Source organism: Schistocerca cancellata, chromosome 10 (assembly GCF_023864275.1).
Source record: "Schistocerca cancellata isolate TAMUIC-IGC-003103 chromosome 10, iqSchCanc2.1, whole genome shotgun sequence".
Lineage (NCBI taxonomy): Eukaryota > Metazoa > Arthropoda > Insecta > Orthoptera > Acrididae > Schistocerca > Schistocerca cancellata.
In genome coordinates this window covers 5,226,942-5,253,105 of record NC_064635.1, presented here as the reverse complement: position 1 = coordinate 5,253,105, position 26,164 = coordinate 5,226,942, and the positions used below count along the sequence as shown (strand labels likewise).

General features: G+C 46.2%; 1 protein-coding gene across 1 annotated transcript in view; it reads left to right on the top strand.

The window, feature by feature from the left end:
* The window catches only part of LOC126106697 (transmembrane protein 151B-like), a 265,945-nt gene that overhangs the window by 64,487 nt on the left and 175,294 nt on the right, over positions 1-26,164 (top strand). The window contains exons 3-4 of the mRNA XM_049913077.1: positions 17,546-17,763; positions 20,710-20,975. Coding sequence (XP_049769034.1) covers positions 17,546-17,763; positions 20,710-20,975 — 484 coding nt within the window. The remainder of the gene's footprint in view (positions 1-17,545; positions 17,764-20,709; positions 20,976-26,164) is intronic.

Below are 26,164 nucleotides of genomic sequence, written 5' to 3'. Positions count from 1 at the left end.
AAGGCCCACTCGTCTACCCTCGATGATAGCACGATACAAAGCTTTACGCCTCGTGATCACTGACATTTTACTGTTGACGACTGGAAACATGTTGCCTGGTCGGACGAGTCTTGTCTCAAATTGTATCGAGCGCACAGACGTGTACGGGTGTGCTGACAAACTTACGAATCCATGGAACCTGAATGCCAGCAGAGGACTGTTGAAGCCGATTGAGGCTGTGTAACGGCATGGCGTGTGCAGTGGGAGTGATGTGGGACCCCTAACACTCCTAGGTATGACTGACAGGTGAGGCGTACGTAAGCATCCTGTCTGATCACCTACATCCGTTCATACCCACTGATCATTCTGACGGACTTGGCCAATTCCAGCAGTACAATGCGAGATCCCACACGTCCAGAATTGCTACATAGTGGCCCCAGGAACTCTCTTCTGAGTTTAAACATTTCCTCTAGCCACCGAACTTCCTACACATGAACATTATAGAGCATATCTGCTATGCCTTGCAACGTACTGTTCAGAGGAAATCTCCACCCCCTCGTACTCTTAGGATTTATGGACAGCCCTGCAGGATTCCTGGTGCTAATTTCCTCCAGCACTACGTCAGACATTGGTAGAGTCCATGGTAAGTCGTGCTTCGGCACTTCTGCGTGTTCTTGGGTTCCCTACGTGATATTAGGTAGGTATACCAATTTCTTTGGCTCTGCAGTGTAATTACGGTACGTAGTTTTCAAAAGTTTTGGAGGTAAAAGAACTGTTTCTACAGTTTCATTGTTCGTGATTTCTTGCGAAACGTTCGGGGCAAACCATTCATCCACCTCGCACGTATCTAAGTCTTCACATCCAAGAATTCTTTTTGACCATTTCTGTCAAGATTTCAATATTTTCCAAGTCCTCTCCTTCACGAGTGTCATACAGTTTTCTTAGCGCCTTTGAAGAGTTTCTTCATTCCCATTATACAACGCATGGACAAACCAGTAAATTACATTTTTACATTTACTGTGCCTTCAGCTGTTCATTCGTTCATGTTTTTGTTATGTATGTCACTATCTTGCAAGATGCAAGATGTCCAGATGAGATTTCCACCTTCTCGTACTTTCACGGATTTATGGACAGCCCTAAACGATTTATGGAGTCAGTTCCATCCTGCACTACTTCAGACATTATTCGAGTCTATGCCACGTCGTGTTGGGGCCCTTCTGCGTGCTCGCGGGGACGCTACACGATATTAGGCAAGTGTACCAGCTTCTTTGGCTCTTTAGTGTACTTCAAAGCGGTAGTTATAGCGTATGAGAGACTGAAGAAAGGGCAATCACGAATCGTTGACACATTCTTGGTGTCCCTAATTTACTATACTATTCGATACAACACAAACGCTAATTTATCTGCTGGTATGCTGTTCATATGAGGTCACTGTTTGCCCGTATACACACACTTTTCAGACTGCAGCCTTTCTACAGCGTTTCCAAATCGCATATTTAGCCGTTTCCTGTTTCATTTTACTTTAAATATCTCAATAGCACTTTTAGCCTCTGGGATTACTAGTGGCAACGAATAAGCTGCCTTCTGCCGCATCCAATTTCAGCCCTCTGTGTGGCGAGGGAATCGGGCAGCCGGTGGAGTGACGTTATCCGATGCGGCACCTGACGCCGCAAGAATTGATCTGCCACATCGAAATTCGACGCAGCCGTCATTTCTGGGAGCGGCCGTCGGTTTTGTTCTGCGGCCACCGACAAAAATGAAACCCTGTCACGGTCGCCAGACATGGAGCTTTCTTGCGGCGATCGCCTGCTCTGCAGCTGGCACGTGCTTCCCACGTGTCGGCGCAGGTCGCGGCGAGACACGGCCGGCCCTCGTTTTGTGAACGTGACAGCCCCATCAAGTAAAGTACGATTCTGATGGACGAGGTAACCTTAAAACACGGGCCACCTTCGATTTTCGACATAGCTTTCGAAGGTGATCAGTTTCTTAAACCAGTAGGCCTACGATGCCATTCTCATATAAACTCAAAAAACGCTTTTGCACATTATAAGATTTGCGAGCGGTGTAGCATACGAAACAGATAACATGATTTAACAGAATCGTCGGTAGCTGGCTGTGTAGCATCTAGGGCCGGAAATCGTGAAGTACACCACTGGCCATTAAAATTGCTACACCACGAAGATGACGTGCTACACACGCGAAATTTGACCGACAGGAAGAAGATGCTGTGATATGTAAATGACTAGCTCTTCAGAGCATTCACACAAGGTTGGCGCCGGTGGTGACACCTACAACGTGCTGGCATGAGGAAAGTTTCCAACCGATTTCTCATACACAAACAGCAGTTGACCGGCGTTGCCTGGTGAAACGTTGTTGTGATGCCTCGTGTAAGGGGGAGAAATGCGTACCATCACGTTTCCGACTGTGATATAGGTCGGATTTTAGCCTATCGCGATTGCGGTTTATCGTATCGCGACACTACTGCTCGCGTTGGCCGAGATCCAATGACTGTTGGCAGAATATGGAATCGGTGCGTTCAGGAGGGTAATACGGAACGCCGTGCTGGATCCCAACGCCGTCGTATCACTAGCAGTCAAGATGACAGGCATCTTATCCGCATGGCTGTAACGGATCGTGCAGCCACGTCTCGATCCCTGAGTCAACAGATGCGGACGTTTGCAAGGCAACAACCATCTGCACGAACAGTTCGACGACGTTTGCAGCAGCATGCACTATCAGCTCGGAGACCGTGGCTGCAGTTACCCTTGACGCTGCATCACAGACAAGACAGCCTGCGATGATGTACTCAACGACGAACCCGGGTGCACGAATGGCAAAACGTCATTTTTTCGGGTGAATCCAGGTTCTGTTTACAGCATCATGATGGTCGCATCCGTGTTTGGCGACATCGCGGTGTACGCACATTGGCAGCGTGTATTCGTCATCGCCATACTGGCCTATCACCCGGCGTCATGGTATGCGATGACATTGTTTACACGTCTCGGTCACCTCTTGTTCGCATTGACGGCACTTTGAACAGTGGACGCTACATTTCAGTTGTGTTACAACACGTGGCTCTACCCTTCATTCTATTCCTGTGAAACCCTACATTTCAGCAGGCTAATGCACGACCGCATGTTGCAGGTCCTGTACGGGCCTTTCTGGATGCAGAAAATTGTTCGACTGCTGCCCTGGCCAGCACATTCTCCAGATGTCTCACCAATTGAAAACGTCTGGTCAATGGTGGCCGAACAACTGGCTCGTCACAATACGCCAGTCACTACTCTTGATGAACTGTGGTATCATGTTGGAGCTGCATGGGCAGCTGTACCTGTACACGCCATCCAAGCTCTGTTTGACTCAATGCCCAGGCGTATCAAGGCCGTTATTACGGCGAGAGGTGGTTGTTCTGGGTACTGATTTCTCAGGATCTATGCACCCAAACTGCGTGAAAATGTAATCACACGTCAGTTCTAATATAATATATATGTCCAGTGAATACCCGTTTATCATCTGCATTTCTTCTTGGTGTAGCAATTTTAATGGCCAGTAGTGCAGCTCGTACGAGAAGTAAAATTTTTTTACTATAATTTAAATTCCATATTTATTAACAGATGCAGATGTTACGCAACTAATATTTAGTCATGATTTTTGTAAGAGTAATATCTTGTTATACATAACAGGACTGCTAGTTGTCGGAGAATAAATGAAAATTCTATGTAGATATGCAAAATACCTTACTGTTAAATGAATGAAAGTATTACATACAGGGTGATTACAATTAAAGTTAAACTTTCAAAACGCTGTAGAATTGACACCACTGGTCAGAATGACGGCAAACTGCAACGGAATACTGTCAGAGAATGGGGAAAACGTATGGTGGAAGAAGAAAAATAGTGTGAAAATTGATCAGTAGATGGCGCTGTATGTGTCACAATACGTAAGTGGTAACACCCGTCATGCCGACGACCCTCTGAAGTTGGTATAAACGCGCGAGGTACCGGGCCTTTCCTCCTTTCGCGACGTTCGCCATGACTGTCTCAATGCATGATCGCGCTCTGCTTGTAAAGCTGTATTACAAGAATGATGACTCTGCACACGTCACTCTGCAGAAGTTCCGGACACTGAAGACTTTGAAGAAAGGCGTTGGTCCGATGACTGCCGTGGGTCTGGAGAAAATGATTCGGAAATTCGAAAAGACGGATTCTTTTGGTGTGCAACCTGGTAGAGGGAGGAAACGAATTGATTCGGCGTTAGTGGAAGCAGCGACCACAGGAATACAGGAGGAGAAGAGTGGTGGTGTGCAAACGTTTAGTGCGCGGAGAATTGCTCGAACATTGGACGCACCCGTGAGCACAGTACGTAAAATCCTACGAAACGTCCTTCTTTGCTATCCGTTCAAAATTACCCATATGCACAAGTTGCTTCTTGTTGACCTGCCAGTAAGAGAGACCTTTGCTTTAGAATTTCTTGTTCGCATGCAAGTGGACAATGATTCGCCGTGGAAGATTTTGTGGACAGACGAAGCCCACTTCCATCTGACAGGATACGTCAAAGGAAAATCCACACACGTATCAACCAGTACCACTTCATCCTGAAAGGTCACCGTCATGTTTTTACCATGGTGACGGCCTTCAAAACACAACTGTTTGAGTCGCTGCCTTCGGTGTGGAAGAACCTGTATTCGATTCCCTGTACCTCCTCGGATTTTTCTGAGGTAGAGAGTTGGATCCAGTGAGAAGCTGACTGAATTAAGGAGCAACGGCATCACCAGCATCCGCCTACTCTACTTCGGCCACCAGCAACCGCTGTCCACTGTGTGATCGGCAACACGCGTCACGTAGGCGTTACTCGCAGGAAACTGACAGATTATTTACAAAATTACACTTTGAACACACTACATTTCATATTACTCAATTTCAGGAAATAATCGTGTGCTTTGTTCTGTTTCTATTTTTAATTCTCTTTTTTATTGTTTTCCTAACGATGAATCTCATTTTCCTGAGAATCAACACAGCGGTGCACTCAAACGAGTTTTCTGAGTACTCTAATATGGGATGTATAAAATTTCAGTGCCTCGGTGTGCGCCATGACTGATTTCTCGATCGCCTCATTCTTGATTTCTTCCTCTACCTAATGTACAGGGCTATTACAAATGATTGAAGTGATTTCATAAATTCACTGTAGCTTCATTCATTGACATATGGTCACGACACACTACAGATACGTAGAAAAACTCATAAACTTTTGTTCGGCTGAAGCCGCACTTCAGGTTTCTGCCGTCAGAGCGCTCGAGAGCGCAGTGAGACAAAATGGCGACAGGAGCCGAGAAAGCGTATGTCGTGCTTGAAATGCACTCACATCAGTCAGTCATAACAGTGCAACGACACTTCAGGACGAAGTTCAAAAAAGATCCACCAACTGCTAACTCCATTCGGCGATAGTATGCGCAGTTTAAAGCTTCTGGATGCCTCTGTAAGGAGAAATCAACGGGTCGGCCTGCAGTGACCGAAGAAACGGTTGAACGCGTGCGGGCAAGTTTCACGCGTACCCCGCTGAAAATTGGCTCATGCCACAACTGGAGACCGACAGCGCCGACTTCATCTTTCAACAGGATGGTGCTCCACCGCACTTCCATCATGATGTTCGGCATTTCTTAAACAGGAGATTGGAAAACCGATGGATCGGTCGTGGTGGAGATCATGATGAGCAATTCATGTCATGGCCTCCACGCTCTCCCGACTTAACCCCATGCGATTTCTCTCTGTGGGGTTATGTGAAAGATTCAGTGTTTAAACCTCCTCTACCAAGAAACGTGCCAGAACTGCGAGCTCGCATCAACGATGCTTTCGAACTCATTGATGGGGACATGCTGCGGCGAGTGTGGGAGGAACTTGATTATCGGCTTGATGTCTGCCGAATCACTAAAGGGGCACATATCGAACATTTGCGAATGCCTAAAAAAACTTTTTGAGTTTTGTATGTGTGTGCAAAGCATTTTGAAAATATCTCAAATAATAAAGTTATTGTAGAGCTGTGAAATCGCTTCAATCACTTGTAATAACCCTGTATTTTGTCCACTATACGCGCATAACTTAGCTGCTCACATCCCCATTTAACCAAACGCGATTATTTCCGCCTCTTACGTCTTCACAGGCAGATACTTGTACTCAAAACGAAAATATTCGTTGTAGTTGTAACTGAGATCCTCAGGCTTGGTTTATCTTTCTTCCAAAACTCCATGCACAGACAATTATCGGTGCATCAGACTCCGCGAGCAGCGTAATCGGAAGGTTCCTCCACACTTTTTTCACATCAGAATCAGAGTTCGCAAATGGTATACGGAATAAGTGAATAACGAACTGTAATTGAAGGCAGCTAGTGAAGCACAGTAGAGCAAGGATGATCAGGCACTTCACATGGACAATGCGTTGGAAACTGCGCTAACAGTTAGTCGTCTGCTACGCAGTTCTTGCCCACATAATGAAAGATTTCGGGTCGTGTAAAAATTACAAGAAGAGGGTCAACAAGCACCGGACTGACAGATGCCAGAAGCATTTTGTGAAGAGGCTGTCGTAATCCCATTTGGCTATTAACTGCAAATGTAATTCCTGTAAGTGCCCTTATTTGGAATACCCTCTCATACATAAAGTTTACACACCTGAATTTAGCCGGCCGCGGTGGTCTCGCGGTTCTAGGCGCGCAGTCCGGAACCGTGCGACTGCTACGGTCGCAGGTTCGAATCCTCCCTCGGGCATGGATGTGTGTGATGTCCTTAGGTTAGTTAGGTTTAAGTACTAAGTTCTAGGGGACTGATGACCACAGCTGTTAAGTCCCATAGTACTCAGAGCCGTTTGAACCATTTTTGAACCTGAATTTAAACTAAAGAGACAAAGAAACTAGTATAGCAATGTGTATTCAAAGACATAGATATGTAAACAGACAGAATACGGCACTGCGGTCGGCAACGCCTGTATAAGACAAGTGTCTGGCGCAGTTGTTAGATCGTCCACTGCTGCTACAATGGCAGGCTATCAAGATTTAAGTGCGTTTGAACGTGTTGCTGTAGTCGGCACACGAGCGACGGGACACAGCATCTCCGAGGTAGCGACGAAGCGGGTATTTTCCCATACGACGATTTCACAAGTGTACCACGAACATCAGGAATCCGGTAAAACATCAGACCTCCGACATCGTTGCGGCCGGGAAAATATCCTGCAAGAATCGGAACCAACAACGGCTGAAGAGAAACGTTCAACGTGACACAAGTGCAACCCTTCCGCAAATCGCTACAGATTTCAGTGGTGGGCCATCGACTAGTGTGAGCGTGGTAACCATTCAACGAAACATCGTCGATATGGGCTTTTGGAGCCGAAGGCCCACTCGTGTACCACTGATGTCTGCACGACACAAAGTTTTACGCCTCACCTGGGCCCGTCAATACAGACATTGGACTGTTGATGACTGGGAACATGTTGCCTCGTCGGACCTATCTCGTTTCAAATTGAATCGACTAGGTGGACGTGTCCGGGTAAGGAGACAACCTCATGACTCCATCGAACCTGCATGCCAGCAGGGGACTGTTCAAGCTGGTGGAGGTTCTGTAATGGTGTGGGGCGTGTGCATTTGGAGTGATATGGGACCCCTGATACGTCTAGACTCTGACAGGTGACACGGACGTAAGCATCCTGTTTGATCACCTGCATCCATTCATGTCCATTGTGCATTCCGACGAACTTGGACAGTCCCAGCAGGACAATGCGACACCTCACATGTCCAGAATTTCTACAGAGTGGCTCCAGGAACACTCTTCTGAGTTTAAACACTTCTGCTGGCCACAAAACACCCCAGGCATGATCATTGTTAAGCATGTCTGGGATACTTTGCAACGTGCTGTTCAAATGAGATCCACACCCCCTCGTACTCTCACGGATTTATGGACAGTCCTGGAGGATTCATGGTGTCAGTTCCCTTCACCCTACTTGAGATATTAGTACAGTCGGTGTCACGTTGTGTTGCGGTATTTCTTCGTGCTCGCCAGGGCCCTACACGATATTGGGCAGGTTCTTTGCCTCTTCAGTGTATAAGAAAGCATTATAGCTGCTTTGTTATTGAAATATGGCCGTGAACAGGGCATTTTTACTTTGGGCATACTAAATACTTTCCCTCCTCTATAACTGAGTGGTCAACGTACACGGCTGCGATTGGGGTTCGATTCCTGGTATTTCCGACGACTTTTCCTCAGTGGAAGGACTGGTATGGGGTGCACCCGGCCTCTTGCAGCCAAAGGAAGAGCGACTTTACTGAATAATGGCGGCTGCCTTGTGTGGAAAGTCGGCAAAACGGCCGGGAGAACTGTGTGCTCAGCACATGCCCTCCATACTGCATTCGCATGGCAGAGGATGACATGGCGGCCGGTCGACATCCCTCGGGCCTTCACGGCCTGGACGAGGAGCTGTCACACTAGCTATTTAATAGATCTACGTGAATCTAACAAGCTGTAAGAAACGTCACAATTCACGTGACCAATGACAATTCACATGACCAATGACAATTCACGTGACCAATGACAATTCACGTGACCAATGACAATTCACATAAACAATGACAATTCACATGACCAATGACAATTCACATGACCAATGACAATTCACATGACCAATGACAATTCACATGAGCAATGACAATTCACATGACCAATGACAATTCACATGACCAATGACAATTCACATGAGCAATGACAATTCACATGAGCAATGACAATTCACATGAGCAATGACAATTCACATGAGCAATGACAATTCACATGAGCAATGACAATTCACATGAGCAATGACAATTCACATGAGCAATGACAATTCACATGAGCAATGACAATTCACATGAGCAATGACAATTCACATGAGCAATGACAATTCACATGAGCAATGACAATTCACATGAGCAATGACAATTCACATGAGCAATGACAATTCACATGAGCAATGACAATTCACATGAGCAATGACAATTCACATGACCAATGACAATTCACATGACCAATGACAATTCACATGACCAATGACAATTCACATGACCAATGACAATTCACATGACCAATGACAATTCACATGACCAATGACAATTCACATGACCAATGACAATTCACATGACCAATGACAATTCACATGACCAATGACAATTCACATGACCAATGACCAAACTTATGACTCAACTGTGTGCAATTGTCATGCTGGGCCTTTCTTGTTAGCACATCCAGCCAATACCCAGCACAAAATAGCCACGATCTATACTACGTGATTATAAATTCAGCAAGAGCAGTAACGGTCTTACATTCTGTTTTGAAATGCCACGCATACAACCGCAGAGCACAATCCTGTCCATATTGATTGACTAGCATTGTGCTGGTCGTAAAAACAATTTAAAAAAATTGATTATCTTTTGCTAAAGGCAATAACCACCTTACATGAAATATTTTGATAGCGATTGCCAAGTGCAACTCGGGCGTAAAATCGCCAGAAATTTAAAAAATTATGGCCAAGACGTTTCAATGATTTTGACAATGTTTGAGAAGAATAACAACAAATAATTAATCCTGAAATATCGTCAAACGACTGTAGCACAAACAAAATTTTTGCACAAGGCACATGGTACAAAAACCACACTGCGTGAAATGTATCAAGAAAAGAAAATCTACCTATCTCTGAAAAGTAAGAGAAATTTCATAGAATGGAAATCTCACGAGGTTAAAAGGCCAGAATATTAGGAAATATTGATAGAACCCCGGTTCCGTACCGTGCTTCGAAAATGAAACAGTTTAACAAAGCAATGAACGTAACATCTGAATATGGAAAACGCGTCCTAAAGTTCCGAAAGTACCGTGAAAATCATCCCGCAAGCCTTGTAATACGAGAAAGAAAACGAGCAGCCATTACTAGCTCTGTGTCTGCGAGTGAACAGTCGACTTTGATCACTTGGACTGTATTCTTAGCCAAGGATCATGAATCGTATCACGTCCGCGTCTCTCTAGTAACAGCCGCAGACTAGGGCTTGCTTTGCTCCTACCTGCCACGCGCTGCGTTCGACTCTCATTGGCGTGATTCGGCCGCACAAAGAGCATCTTTCAGCCCTCCTACTGAGCGTGTTCAAAGAATTGTATGCAAAGATCGATGGCTAGATACAAGAACGTAACTTCACCGTTTGCTACAGATTTAACATCACGCGAAAATAGTTCTGTACTGAAAGTTGTGAAATTGACAGCCAGCTCGAAGTTTCGGTGCCAAGCCCTGCCTGGGAACAGTGGCGCTGTGTTCTCAGAGCGGGAGTGTGTTTGGAGCGCCTGCCTCCACCGTGTCCGCGTGTCGCCGGCTGCTGCGATTCGCTGCGGAGGCCGGCGCGCGGTAAGTAAGGGTGTTCCGGTTGAGCGCCGCCCTTCCGCCCCCGGGGCCCTCACAAAGGACCGGGGCAGCCGCCTCAGCGCCCTCGCAGGCCACGCGTGAACGCCCGGGCGGCTAAAAGCGGACGCGGGCGCCGTGTAGCGCTGGCGACCCTGCCAGGAGACCGGAGGGCAGCGCGGCTCCGTCTCGGCTCCCTTGTTCCTTGATGACAGCAAACTGAGGGCAGACTAAATCTTTCGGAGGGGCGTCTGGAGTTCCGGGTTCTATAATGTAAAATGGTGCAAGATATTCCAAATTCTGAGAAAAGTCGTAGTAAACTGCAGCGAAAGGTGTGTGATGTAAGACATACACGAGAAGTGAGAGGTAACAACGGGAATAGGAAGATTTTCACTCCTAATTCTCAAACTACAGGGGAAACTGAGACAGAATGGGCTACCAGTATAGAATGGTCTCAATCTTCAAATTTCACCTAGTGGCGCTAGAGTCTGCAAAAACTGACATCATTAACAAACCATGTGCGTTTTGCTCCAGTAAGGTTTCAACTGCTGCTACACACGAGTTGCGTAGTGAATTCGCTGTTCTATTATAGCTTTCTGGACAATTTCAAACTAACATAAAACTGCCATAGTTTTTTCTTAACAATCAACGTTTAGTCCAGCTAAATCAGAATATTCTTAGCTGTCATTAGATACAGTGCAGTTAGGGGGAAAAAAAGTGTTCACTATGATCGCTGAATATTTTCTCGCCAGTCGGTGTGGCCAAGTGTTTCTAGGCACTTCAGTCTGGAACCGTGCTGCTGCTACGGTCGCAGGTTCGAATTCTGCCTCGGGCATGGATGTGTCTGATGTCCTTAGGTTAGTTAGGTTTAAGAAGTTCTAAGTTCTAGGGGACTGATGACCTCAGACGTTCAGTCCCGCAGTGATCAGAGCCTTTTGAACCATTTCAACCAATATTTTCTCAAAAGCGTTTGGGGCGGATTGGTCTACTGGCATAGTCCATTCTACACCAATCACCTTTTATTCCTCATATGACGAATTCTATCACATGGACTGCCTCTCTATTTTGCAGATGATACGTCATTATGCAAGGAAAACGGAGAGAAAACATTGTCTACGAAAAACACGTAATAAATTGTTGAATCACTAATTAATAAAACTATGACCCACGAAAAATCACAGAAACAATTTGACACACCTTTGACTACTTTAAAACCATTCATAAAAATGGAAAGGGGTAATCCCTTTTCAACAACTGACAAAATCTGCGGAAAAATCAGTGCGTTTTCAATAAGGAGCAAGAGTGGAAACAATGAAAATAGCTCCAGAAATTGGGCCCTTGAATTTCTGGCTCGCCATCCTGCCCTAAGTTTCAGGAAGCATTAGGCTCGTAAGTCGCGTACTGATAGATATTGACGACGATGAAACCCAGCTAACTTGTAGGATCGGGGAAAAAAACCGTTGTCCATTCCACCCCCAGCAAGGTGCGGAACTGACTTAGAGACACTTATTCAGTTTATTGGGATAACAAAAGAAATAACGAACGAAATATGTTATTTTATGTTACCTTCATTTACAAATGTTACAAAAATGTCTGAATAAACGGTTCCAAATTTTTCTAAAATTTTTTATCATTGAGACCTCCAAAAATTGCTCCCAACGTTGTTAGGCTGCCCGCTCCAACATGGTCTCCCGAACATCGAAGAAGCAGTGAGTGAAATAAAAGAAAATTTTAAGAGTGGGATTAAATTCACAGTGGAAGGATGTCATTGATAACATTCACTTACGACTTTTCTATCATAAGTGAAGGTGAAGGAGAACTACAGGATATGTTGAATGGAACGAATACTCTAAGGAGTGCAGAATATGGATTGAGAGAAAAAGAAATGAGCGGCAGAAATGAATTTGGGGACGAATTCAATACAAAAATTAGTGAGGACGAAGTTAAAGAATGCTCCTATATTGAGAGCCAAGTAACACACCATGGATGAAGCAAGGATGACATAAAAAGGCAGACTAGCACAGGCAAAGAAGGCATTCATGTCCGAGAGAAATCTGCTTATGTAGAAGACAGGTTGTAATCAGGAAAGGAACTTCTGAGAATGTATATTTGGAGCACAGGACTGTGTGGAAGTGAATCATAGACTGTTGGAAAATCTTAAACGAAGAATCTCTGTGTGTATGGGATGTGGTGCTGTAGGAGGTTGTCGAAAATTAGGTGGACTGAGAACATAAGGAAGAGGATGATTGAACTCGTAAAAGTAAAGGTTAAATTTTGAAGTGTGGTTTCGTCAATAAGATGCCTGACAGGAGGGCAACCGTAAATCGCTTTCCAAATATTATTCGACAAAGTAGTCCTAAAGTCATCTCCAAAGACGTCCGTTCCTCGATATCTGCAGAATCCCACGACTCTCTGGACCCAAGGACAGTCACTTGCTCTTACGAGGTAGGACTGCTGTAAAGAATTTAGAAGATTCAAAGAAGAGCGGCCAGTTTGGTCAAGAGATGACGTTGAGTCAGCAGGAAACCGTCATGCAGATGGTCATCGCTTCCCTTATAGGTCTGCCACAAGAGTTGGATGAGCATCACGTTGTTGTTTCCTGTTAAAATTCTGGCAACGTACTTTTCTAGAGGACTCAGGCCAACTCACAGCTTCATCCTAGACATATTTCGTGAAGATATTACACTATGTGATCAATAGTATCCGGACACCCCCAAAACATACGTTTTCCACATTAGGTGCGTTGTGCTGCCACCTACTGCCAGGTACTCCAGTGCAGCGACCTCAGTAGTCATTAGACATCATGGGAGAGCAGAATGGGGCACTCCGTGGAACGCTCGGACTTCGAATGTGGTCAGGAGATTGGTTGTCACTTGGGTCATACATCCGTAAGCGAGATTTCCACACTCCTAAACATCCCTAGGTCCACTGTTTCTGATATGATAATGAAGTGGAAATGTGAAGGGACACGTACAGTACAAAAGCGTACAGGTCCACTTTCTATTTTGACTGACAGAGACCGCCGACAGTTGAAGAGGGTCGTAATGGGTAATAGGCAGACATCTATCCAGACCACCACACAGGAATTCTAAACCGCGTCAGGAGCCACAGCAGATACTATGACAGTTAGGCGGGAGATGAGAAAACTTGGATTTAATGGTCGAGTGGCTGCTCATAAGCCACACATCACGCCGGTAAATGCCAAACGACGCCTCGCTTGGTGTAAGGAGCGTGAACATTGGACGACTGAACAGAGGAAAAACAATGTGTGGAGTGACGAATCACGGTATACAATGCGGCGATCCAATGGCAGGGTGTGGGTATGGCGAATGACCAGTGAAAGTGATCTGATAGTGTGTGTAGTGCCAACAGTAAAATTCGGAGGCGCTAGTGTTATGGTGTTGTGTTTTTCACGGAGGGGGCTTGCGTCCCTTGTTGTTCGTTTTGCGAGGCACTATCACAGCACAAGCCTACATTGATGTTTTAAGCACCTTGTTGCTCTCCACTGTTGAAGAGCAATTCGGGGATGGCGACTGCACCTTTCAACACGATCGAGCACATGTTCATAATGCACAGTCTGTGGCAGAGTGGTTACACAACAAAACATCCCTCTAACGGACTGGCCTGCATAGAGTCCTGACCTCAGTCCTATAGAACACCTTTGGGATGTTTTGGAACGCCGACTTCGTGCCAGGCCTCACCGACCAACATCGATACCTCTCCTCACTGCGGCTCTCTGAGAAGAATGGGCTGCCATCCCCCAAGAAACCTTCCAGCACCTGGCTGAACGTATGACTGCGAGAGTGGAACCTGTCATTAAGGCTAAGAGTTGGCCAACGCCATATTGAATTCCAGTAATACCGATGGAGGGCGCCAAGAACTTTTAAGTCATTTCCAGCCAGGTGTCCGGATACTTTTGATCACATAGTGTAAGAGGTCAAATTAGAGAATGTACGACGTCTTACCAATGGTCCCAGAGAAGAGACAATTACATACGAATTACCCACTGCCACATATACATAGTAAAGTTACGTAGATAGTACAAGTTGGCGATAGATATAGATGCAGGTGTGCGATTAGATGTACATTTCTAATCCTCTTATAACTGATTTACCCCTGTGTAGATATCAGGACAGTGCTTTTGACAATGCATCCCAAAGAGACTTCAGCAGTATTCCTCTCTTGGTACCTGCGTATAATCTCTAGGTGTAGGACCCAAGGAGACACTGCTGCATTTCTTACCAATTTGGAACTACTGTTAACGATCAGAAATCAGAACACCCGACAAAGCAGGGCGCAATTGAGTCCCAACTTTATACGCAGATCACGCTCACTGCACAGTAAGGTGTATGACAGCTGAGAACCGTTGGGGACTGTCTAGGGTGATGTTTGCTTTCAAGACTAAATCTGATAAGATGTGAGGATGACAGGTAATGCCTAACAATAAGTCGTCAGAAATGGAAGGGACAGTGTCCTCCACTTACGAACTGTGTGAGTGGAAGAAAATGTCTGATAAACTGAGATGAAGTAAGAGGTTCAAACCAGCCCTAACAGTTCCTGTCATTGGCGGAATTAAGCAAAAATGCTATCAGAAAAGACGCTGGCTAGAACTGGTGCTACACAAGGTACAAAAGCAACCGGAGAGTCATTGTACAGCGGCTTTACTACAGCCGACACCCTTCTACCTGTTATTTTAAGCATATGTGTCGCAGAAATTATGAGAATCTCATTGTCGTTCACAGTTTCAGTTACTATTTCTGGAGCTTAAAGAAAAATAGAACCAAATCTGGTCCGTGAGGTAGCTCATTGTGCGACCGTTGTAACAGCTGTTTGGTTAGGTACTATTTTATCTCTGTGTTGCTGATCACAATAGCTGTTGATCACCATGGTGGGAGAAGGTGATGTTTATGTAAGTTAAAGAACAATACGCCAAAAATTGCCCTAGAGATTACTCATTATACGAAAACTAAATCTGCTGTTCAGCGAGAGAGGTCATTACCTTTCCGTTACCCTATTCCTCTTTAAGTAAGATGCTCATACCCATAGCGACAAAACGTCATGTTTCTACAGGGTGAAGAAAACATTGCTAAAATTGATCCCAAAGGTGGAGCATTGCACCAACACTGTGTTTGGTGTTTAGATTCTGTGCCTCTTTCTTTTTAAGCTGTATCTTTATCGCTGTTGCGATACAATGTAAAGTTTCTATTGCATAAAGGAAAAAACTCAAACTGATCCCTAAGAAAGCTCGTACAGGGTCATTGTATTTCCTGTTTACTTGGGAAGGACTTGTCCTTTCTGTCTCCCTATTTCTTATAATTTAAGCTTTTGATCTCCATGGCATAAAAAACTCATTTACACACATAAAAAGAGTTTTGCACCACCCCAGTTTCCAGAATTCCTGAAGATAGACGTTGATTGTGGATATTGTATTACAGACACAGTCCCTTTCACTGTTTAGAGATATCACTAAGCCCACCCAAAGTTGTAAACAACCATGCTGTAGCAGCGCCTATTAGACGGGGTCGGACAGGCGATCAGTTCCAGTCGTTCCACCAGGAAGGAGGTACACGGCTCGTGTTGTCTGTAGTTCGACATTTCCTAGACGGTCAATACCGTTGTTCGATCGCGTCCGCATCGTTACTTTGTGCCAGGAAGGGCTCTCAACAAGGGAAGCGTGCAGGCGTCTCGGAGTGAACCAAAGCGATGTTGTTCAGACACTCAGGAGGTACAGGGAGACAGGAACTCTCGATGACATGCCTCGCTCCGGCTGCCCAAGGGCTACTACTGCAGTGGATGACCGCTACCTACGGGTTATGGCTCGGAGGAACCCTGACAGCAACTCCACCAAGTTGAATAGTGCTTCTCGTGCATCCACAGGACGTCGTGTTACGACTCCAACTGTGCGGAATAGGCTGCATGATGCGCAACTTCACTCCCGACTTCCATGGCGAGGTCCATCTTTGCAACCACAACTCCATGCAGCACGGTACAGATGGGCCCAATAACATGCCGAATGGACCGCTCAGGATTGGCGACAAGTTCTCTTCACCGATGAGTGTCGCATGTGCCTTTGACCAGACAATCGTCAGAGACGTGTTTGGAGGCAATCCAGTCAGGCTGAATGCCTTAGACACACTGTCCAGCGAGTGCAGCAAGGTGGAGGTTCCCTGCTGTTTTGGGGTGGCATTATTGGCATTACGTGGGGCCAACGTACGCAGAAGATGGTCATGGAAGGCGCCGTAACGGCTGTACGATACGTGAATGCCGTCCTCCGACCAATAGTGCAACCATATCGGCAGCATATTGGCGAGGGAATCTTCATGGACGACAATTCGCGCCCCCACCGTGCACATCTTCTGAATGACTTCCTTGAGGATAACTACCTCGCTCGACAAGACTGGTCAGCATATTATCCAGACATGAACCATATCGAACATGCCTGGGATGAATTGAAAAGGGCTGTTTATGGACTACGTGAGCCACCAGCCACTCTGAGGGATCTACACCAAATCGTCGTTGAGCAGTGGGACAATCTGGACCAACAGTGCCTTGATGAACTTGTGGATAGTATGCTACGACGAATACAAGCGTGCATCAATGCAAGAGGGTGTGCTACTGGGTATTAGAGGTACCGTTGTGTACAACAGTCTGGATCACCATGTCTGAGGGTCTCGCTGTATGGTGGTACAACATGCAATGTGTGGATTTCATAAGCAATAAAAATGGCGGAAATGATCTCTATTCCAATTTTCTGTGCAGGTTCCGCAACTCTCGGAACCAATGTGATGCAAAATTTTTATTGATGTGTGTGTGTGTGTGTGTGTGTGTGTGTGTGTGTGTGTGTGTGTGTAAAGAAAAATGGTGTTAAAACTGATCCCTGTGGTAGCTCATAATAAGTCCACAGTGTTTGCTGTTCCGATGGGCAGGGATTTCCCTCTCTATGACACTTCTTCATGATGTATTCAGTATACCTCCATGATGGTAGCAGGTCATTTTACTGCAATATACAAAACAATAGTCCCATAACTTATCCCTGCAGTAGCTTATTACACTGAAACTGCACTTCCTGTTTAGCTGAACGTGGCTGTCGGTTGTTTCTTACTGAGTGAGCAGCTGTCTGCCGCAGTGCGAGAAGGTGCAGCTCTGGAGGGGGCAGACGCTCTGGTGCGCAGGTGGAAGGCGGTGTGCTACCACTACGTGCGCCGCAAGCGGCAGGTGACGCGCTACCGGCACGGCGACGCCTTCACGTCGACGCAGGTCTACTACGAGCGTGTCAACTCGCACGCGGCGGGCGCCTGCTTCTCCTACAGCTACTGTGGCGTCCGTGACATCTCGCGGGAGCTCAAGCTGGACGCCGACTGCCCGCTCACCAAGATACGCTTCAGCAAGGGTGCGTACCGCCGCTGCGCGATCTCTGCCTACCGCTGCAGCACTGGCCGATTCAGAGGGGTCAGCCTTCATGCGGGGCTCCACGTTTTCCCGTCCCGCGCTTATCTTTTCACCTCTGCACGACTACTTCAGTCGACCTCTCCTTCCATCTTTTTAGTATAGTCTACTCCCCGCTTGCCCCTACTATTTTTTCCCCTCTACCGCTTCTTCCAGAGCCAGGGTAATCATTTCTGGATGGTACATCATGTGTCTCACTAACCTCCTCCATTACCTTCTAAGGCTCCTCCTTACACTTAGTTCCTCACCTATTCTTTTTACTATTTCATTTCATGCTTTATCTGCCTACCAATAAATTCGTAGATAAAAAAAACTAGGGCAAAACTAAACAATTTACTGAAGCTGAAAGCACTGATTTTTTCATGAGGTGGTGATGTAGAAAAGTGAATTTATAAACAAAATAATGTAAGTGCAGAATACAACACGAATATATCTTCTAGTAAATCGAATCAAGGACATTTTTTGGAATATATTTAGTTGAAACTAAGATAGTACTTTGGGAAAAACAACAGAAGAAGAGAAATATTTTAATATACGCATATGTAAAACATCGGAGGGATACTAAGAAACTATGCAGATTAAGTCGAATGAATTTGGAAGTTCCTTTGGAACAACTGTCATAGCTTTAAAGCATAAAACATGGAAAGAAACACTAGTCAAATTTTATAAAACAGTCGCATTTCCAACCCTATTATATGAACGTAATTCGTTGGTATTGAACAAAAGACAAGAAAAGCAAATACAAGGAACAGAAGCGAAATTTCTTAAAGCGATGAGGGGATGTAAACGAATAGATTAATTCGAAATGAAGATAATCGAACGCAGTTGAATATCTGGAGTGTGAAAGAAAACTTGGACGAAAACAAAAAAGAAATGGAACGAATGCTTGGAAAAATGCATCGAGAGAAACTGTCACGTCAGATAAAGAACTTTAAACCAAAAAGGAAAGGGAATCATTGGAGACTGAGGAAAAGATGGCAACTATGAGACACGACAACTGGCCTAATTACGAAATTGCAGAGAAAGGAGATGTGGCCACTACATGGGCGACATCCTTTCTTGGTATTACATTTCAAATGCTTCCACTTCCTTCTTCTCTGGATTTTTCCATGTTCCGCTTGTCACTTCCATGCAATAATCATCTTCAGGTGACGGAATTATTTGACTTCGTCGATTTCTCTGTCATGGCGCCTCGTTACATACGTCTTTCATTTATTTATCCTTCAGCCGTAATATGTGCTAACAACGCTGTCTGTCGCTTTCAAGACGTTGTACAAGTCTACTTTATCTCTGGCATCGAAGACTACGTCATCCAAAAACTTTAACGTTGGTATCTGTGTCCTTCCAGTACAATTTAATGTCACGAGGCTGCAACTCATAGCCTCGTTGAGAAATTAAAACTGCGTACGGTAACAGATTTTGACCACTCTTACTGTAACTTGTCTTCCATGAAATGTGGTCTCTAACAGAAGGCGAATTTTCGTAATTGCTCCTCGCATCGGTGGAGGTATATGCTAGGAGTTCCATTGCATGTTACTCTAAACTCTAAGAAAAAAAATAGGAAAAGAAGGTGCATGACGATGGAATTATCCGAATGGGACGGAAATCGGCATATGTGATGTACATATACAAATGAATGATTATAATTTCAGAAAATCTGGATGATTTGTTTGAGAGAAACAGCTTCATGAAATAGAGCAAGTCAGTAGCGAGAGGGTTCACCCCTGGCCCTTATGCAAGCAGTTGTTCGGCTTGGCACAGACTGGTACCGACTCCTCTGAGTTTAACCACTTCCGCTGACCATCAAACTCCCCAAACATGAACATTATTGTTGCTCGGTGTGCCAAATTATGTCTGACTGGCGCGTCAGATCGTCAAAATTTCCGTGTTGGTTGGAGGGCCCAGCTCATAAAGCTGCAAATGTTCTCAACTGGGAGAGATCCAGCGACCTTCTTGACTGAAGTAGGGTTTGACAAGCGCGTAGACAAGCAGTAGAAACTCTCGCATTATGCGGGCAGCCATTATCTTGCCGAAGTGTAAAGTGAGGATGGCAACAGAACGGGGCGTAGAATATCGCCGACGTACCGCTGTGCTGTAAGGGCATCACGGATGACAACCGAAGGAGTCCTGCTGTGAAATGAAACGACACCGCACGGCAGAACATCGCTGCTGGTTGTGGGGCTGTATGCTGGGCGACAGTCGAGTTATATGCCACTGGGGTCCAGTGGTTCTCCAGGCCTGTAATCTCATTGGCTGCAGTACGGAGCCCTGAGGGCGAGTGAGACGTGCCCGGAGACAACCAGGATACCAACCTGACTGTCGCCCACCATACGGCCCAACAACCAGGAGTGATGCTCTGGGGCCCCATTTCATTTTATAGCAGTATCCGTTTGGTTGTCGTCCATGGCACACTTACACCACACCACACTGGTGTTTCGACTGTATTGTAGGCCCTGTTTTGTTGTCCTTCATGGCAAACCATCCTGCCCTTATATTTTAGCAAGATAATGCCGACCAGCACATGGCACGACTTTCTATTGCTTTGGAGAGCAACCCATTTGAGAAAGTTTGGAGACAAACGTGTGCCAATGCATTACTGAGTTGCTCAATATGTGAATCCCTTTCTCTTGAGAAAATCATCCAATTTTTATGAAATTGTAATCACTTGTTTGTGCCCACTTTTGAACCAGGTAAAACTGAGAGGGATTCTTCCAAAATCAAGGAACGAAGTCTAAAGGCAGACAGTTGAAGAACTAGTAGATGTTTACTAGTCCACTCTGACCTGTAACATCTGAGAGAGCTGCCAGTGTCAGTGTCCTACTAGGACGACTATTCCAAGGGGGTCGTCAGTGAGCTGCTGAGTGTACATGTCCTCGGTGTCACTGTGCAGGCTTCGCATTCGCCAATGTGGAGGCGGCGGCCGAGTTCGAGGAGCAGCGGGCGCGCTTCTTCGGCGAGTACGAGCGCGTCGACGACTACCTGGAGATGCGCGAGGGGCTCGACGTGGCGCACTTCCGCGACGAGCAGCTGACGGTGGCGCCCGGCGTCGGCGCCTCCCTCTACAGCCCCACCGTCTTCTGGGTGTGCTCGCTGCTGCTGCTGTCCTGGCCGCTGCGCCTGCTGCTGCAGTGCCGCACTGCCTACCTCCACTACCAGGTAGGCTAGGCCGAGCTAATAGTAAGTGCTCTGTTTTCTGCAGTGCCACTACCAGGTAGGCTAGGCCGAGCCAGTAGTCAGTGTGCTGTCTGCTGCAGTGCCGCACCGCCTACCTCCACTACCAGGTAGGCTAGGCCGAGCCATTAGCAAGTGCGCTGTCTGCTGCACCGCCACTCTGTAGAATGCTGGCTGCTGCAATGCCGCACTGCCTACCTCGACTACCAGGTAGTGTGCGCCGAGCAAGTGCATGCTGTTTGCTGTAGTGCTACCTGGACTACCAACTACGTTGGGCCGAGTCAGTGGCACGTTCTACGCTGCAGGGCCACCCTTCATACCACCACTACGAGGTGGAGTAGGAGGAGCCAGTAGTTTGTTGTTTGCTGCAGTGCCACGCCACCTACCTCCACTATCAGGCAGTCTGCTGTAGTGGTGTTACCATGTACAGTGTGCCTACATTTCTCAAGGGGTCCTGCATCACTATCACAGGTTAAACAACTGCCCACGCGTTTTTAAGCCAGCCTTCTGCAAGGCAGCAGTAAACTAGACGTCGTCGAGCTGGATCAATACTCCACTGGCATGCGCCCACTCCTACAACTCTCTGGAGCCAAGAGAAGTCCCAACGTCAGCTGCACTCCTTGCCCAGAGTTGGATTCAGCGTTAGTGGGCACCAGCACAGGAGACACGGCGAGACTTGGCGAACAACTCATGTCCAGCCTGCTGCTTCCATTGCTGTGCACAGTGCCCCATTTCCTCGTGATTGCCAGAAACCCCTTAGTCTCGAGAAGCAAATTTAAAAATGTACGAACCAAATGTTGTTTAGCTTCCAGGGCAATAGTAACCAGCAAAACTGACTCTGTCGTATCCTCGCTCGTTACCTAGATATCAACTGCAGGGCATCATTTTTAAAATAGCACCCAGAGTTTATCCGTTAATAACATCCGCTCGCCAAGACTTCTTCAAAAACTTATCACAGTGCACCATTCTGGTAAACATGAGGTCATTAAGTACATAACACAAAACCCACATTGACTCCTGTGTGACAGGGAACAGCGCAGTTGCCCACCGTAATGTAGGTCGTCCACTTGCTCGAGTCGACAGTAAACAAACACACGGAAGATGCACCTTTATCATTCAGTCAATCGTCTTCAGTCGAAGGTTTCTGTGAGAACAACGTGCACCAGTGAAGAGAAGATAGAAATTATTCGGTCTGGAATCCCACCGACTGGAACACAATTGCCTTCAAAAAATGGTTCAAATGGCTCTGAGCGCTATGAGACTTAACTTCTGAGGTCATCAGTGCCCTAGAACTTAGAACTACTTAAACCTAACTTACCTAAGGACATTACACACATCCATGCCCGAGGCAGGATTCGAACCTGCGACTGTAGCGGTCACGCGGTTCCGGACTGTAGCGCCTAGGACCACTCGGCCACTCAGGCTGGCGAAAATTGCCTTCACCGCTCAGTCCCACTTTGGATTGTGCCCCAAAGACCGGCGAACACGTGTCTGGAGATGCCCCCGACAGTGGTGGGCTACCAGTGTGACTGCCGTCCTCTATCCGGCCCGACAACAACGAGTAATGGTCCGCGGTTCGTCTCTCTTCACAGCAAGACTTCTTTGGTTGTCATCCACGGCACCCTTACAGCACAACGGGACGTCGACGACGTTCTACGCCCTGTTCTTTTCCTTTAAAGACAAGCCATCCTGGGTTTGCATTGCTGCTAAATAATGGCTGCTCGCACAAGGGCGAGACTTTCTGCTGCTCAAAGTCTACCTTGGCCAGCGAAGTCGCCGAATCTGTCCACATTTGGAGCACTATGGGCAAGGCCCTCCAACCGGCACGTTATTGCATGTTCTAAAGCGGTAATTCGACAGAATTTGGCACGATGTCCCTAATGATGAAATCCAACAAGTCTATCACTTAATGCCACGCCCTGCAACTGCTTGCGAAAGTGCCAGAGATGGAACATCGCATTACTGACTTGATGAATTTGTGAAGCTGTTTCACTCGAAAAATCATCCAGTTTTTTCTGAAATTTCAATCATTTGTTTCTTTGTACATGTGCATTACATCTACCGATTTCCGTCCCATTCCGATAATTCCTTCCCAGTGCTTTATCTCTCTTTTTTCCTCTTTTTCTTAGAGAGTATGTCTGGAAATCTAACAAACCGTATCTACGAATCCGTAAGTCAGAATCGCTGACGTACTGCGTTGCAAATGTGACCCAAGGTGTCATTAAGGGCGTAGACGAGGGTGACGTTCGATTATGAAACTGATATTCATTATTGTTTTTTCAATAAAATAACAAACAAATGAGGAAACCGACTTTAGACATCTACTGTACACCCTTAAGATTGTACTGTGTATCTTTTTAACTAAGAAACTGGCACCCAGAGGGCACTACACCACGTCGATGAGTGCGAGGGCATTTGATGCGAGCTCTGAACGCCACAATTTTGAACCAAGAACATGATATCAAAAGCTGCTTTGAAAGTAATGGCGTTGTTTAATGTAGAACAAATACATATTTGAAATAAAAAATGGTTTTCACAAAATGGCGGCACCCTGAAATAAGTCACTTTTTTGGACAAAAAATAAGAATGTGTACCGAAAATCTAAAGCAAAACATATATTAAAACCCTATGTACTTCAGTATAAAAACGCCGACTCACGCGCCACAAAGAGCTATATTGCAATTGCGTCTATATACACTAAGGATCAAAAGTATCCGCACACCCTCGAAAACGTACCTTTTCGTACCTTTTTCATATTAGGTGCATTGCGGTGCCGCATACTCCATATCAGTGACCTCAGTAGTGATTAGACATCGTGAGAGAGCATAATGGGGCACTCCGCGGAACTCACGGGCTTCGAACGTGGTCAGGTGAGTGGGTGTCATTTACGTCATACGTCTGTACGTGAGATTTCCACACTCCTAAACATCCCTAGGTCCACTGTTGAAGAGGGTCGTAATGTGTAATAGGCAGACATGTATCCAGGCCATCAAGCAGGAATTCCAAACTGCATCAGGATCCACTGCAAGTACTGTGACAGTTAGGCGGGAGGTGAGGAAACTTTGATTTCATGGTGGAGCGGCTGCTCATAAGCCACACATCACGCCAGTAAATGCCAAACGACGCCTCGCTTGATGTGAGGAGCGTAAGCGGTGGGTGATTGAACAGTGGAAAATACGTTGTGTGGAGTGACGAATCACGGTACACAGTGTGGCGATGCAATGGCAGGGTGTGGGTACGGTGAATGACCAGTGAAAGTGATCTGCTAGTGTGTGTAGTGCCAAGAGTAAAATTCGGAGTCGGTGGTGTTATGGTGTGGTCGTGTTTTCATGGAGGGGGCTTGCATCCCTTGTTGTTTGGCTGGCACTATCACAGCACAGGCATACATTGATGCTTTAAGCACCTTCTTGCGTCCCACTGTTGAAGAGCAATTCGGGAATGAGGATTGCATCTTACAACACGATCGAGCACCAGTTTGCAATGCATGGCCTGTGGCGGAGTGGTTACACGAACATAACATGGACTGGCCTGCGCAGAGTCCTGACCTGAATCCTACACAACACCTCTGGGATGTTTTCGAACGCCAACTTCGTGCCAGGCCTCACCGTCCGACATCTATATCTCTCCTCAGTGCAGCACTCCGTGAGGAATGGGCTGCCATTCCCCAAGAAACCTTCCATCACCTGAGTGAAGGTATGCCTGCGAGGATGAAAGCTGTCATCAAGGTTAAGGGTGGGCCACCACCATACTGAATTCCAGCGTTACCGACAGAGGACGCCACGAACTTGTCAGTCATTTTCAGCCACGCGTCCGGGTGCATTGAGTAGTAGTTCTCGCAACGTGATAGATTTTTCTTTAATAAAAAACAAGTGTTTAAAGTTTCAAGTTGTATTTTTTAAAGTTGAAACTGAACAAACCTTTGATCGGCATTGTCAGCACTGAACTGTTGGCGTTTCTTTCGCCGATGTCGAAACACTGTCACTCTGACGAAATTGTGGACCGACAGGCTTCCGCTTGCCAAACGATTCGTTTTTGCACTACTGTGGTTACTTCATACACCTTTTCTATTCGTATAAATACATTTATCTGTCATTTTTGATCACTCACGTTTTACTTCGTGTAGAAAATAAGCGATATGACGAGTTAAGCAGACGCGAGATAAGCACGTGCTTTCAAACTGGTTACCATAAAGGGTACATGTTAAGATAGTTGAGAATAGTATTTTAGTTGATACGGATGCCCTCTGTGATACTATCGGAAACTAACAGGATGCCTATTCGTCGGGAACTACTCGAGTATTACATCAGTTGCAGTCGAGCTCTCGGTTGCGCCTGACCCACACGCAGTAATGCGCGTTTTTAAGATCGTACCGTGCCGGCACTTACCTACTGTACAATCGAGGAAAAGTGTCCCGCCTTCGGGCTGGGCAGCTCTGGAAGCTCCTCTGGGCCGGTGGTCGACCGCGAGAGTTGTCTGGAGGGGGCGAGGCGGAAGCGTGGCAGGTGGGCCGGGCGCTGTCAGTGCAGTGACGGCTGCGTCTTCTGGCACTGTAGGCGCGCATGAAGCCGACGTTTGCAGTAAGGTATGATCGTACTGTGTCTCGTCTGAGAAGCTACTCAAAGCCTCTTGGAACTGTTGATCACTGTTGGCACAGTCTGTCTCCTGTGAAATGCCGAAAACTATTTGTGGTTCGTGGGTAAGGTGCTGAATTTAAGAGTGGTCAGTCCTTTGCAGTGTATCCGTGGTGTGTTAAAACGTGCACTACAGGCATCCTTACAAGGCGCCAGAGTACTCTGATAGTTTTTGTAGCAGTCTGGCGCTACTGATGTCATTACAGGTGGTTGCGTATTATTTGACAAGCTGATGAAATGTTGTTTCCAGTGTCTAACATACACCTGTTGCAGGTTAACAAACCAGTTTCCAAGTCCCATGTATATGAGGGCACGGTCTGTGCCAATGAACTCCATGTAATGTTGCTTCCGCAAAAGGAAAACACGCCAATACACGTTCTACGTTGCTGAACTGCTGGACAGGATATTAGCAGACGTCGAAGCGTGCTGCAACAGAAAAGAAGCATCTTTCTGTACACATTATGGATTTCTGTATTTCTGTAAAGGGTGTTATCCTACGGGGTTCTAACCTGGGTGGAAATACTAGTGGGTTCTGTGATTATT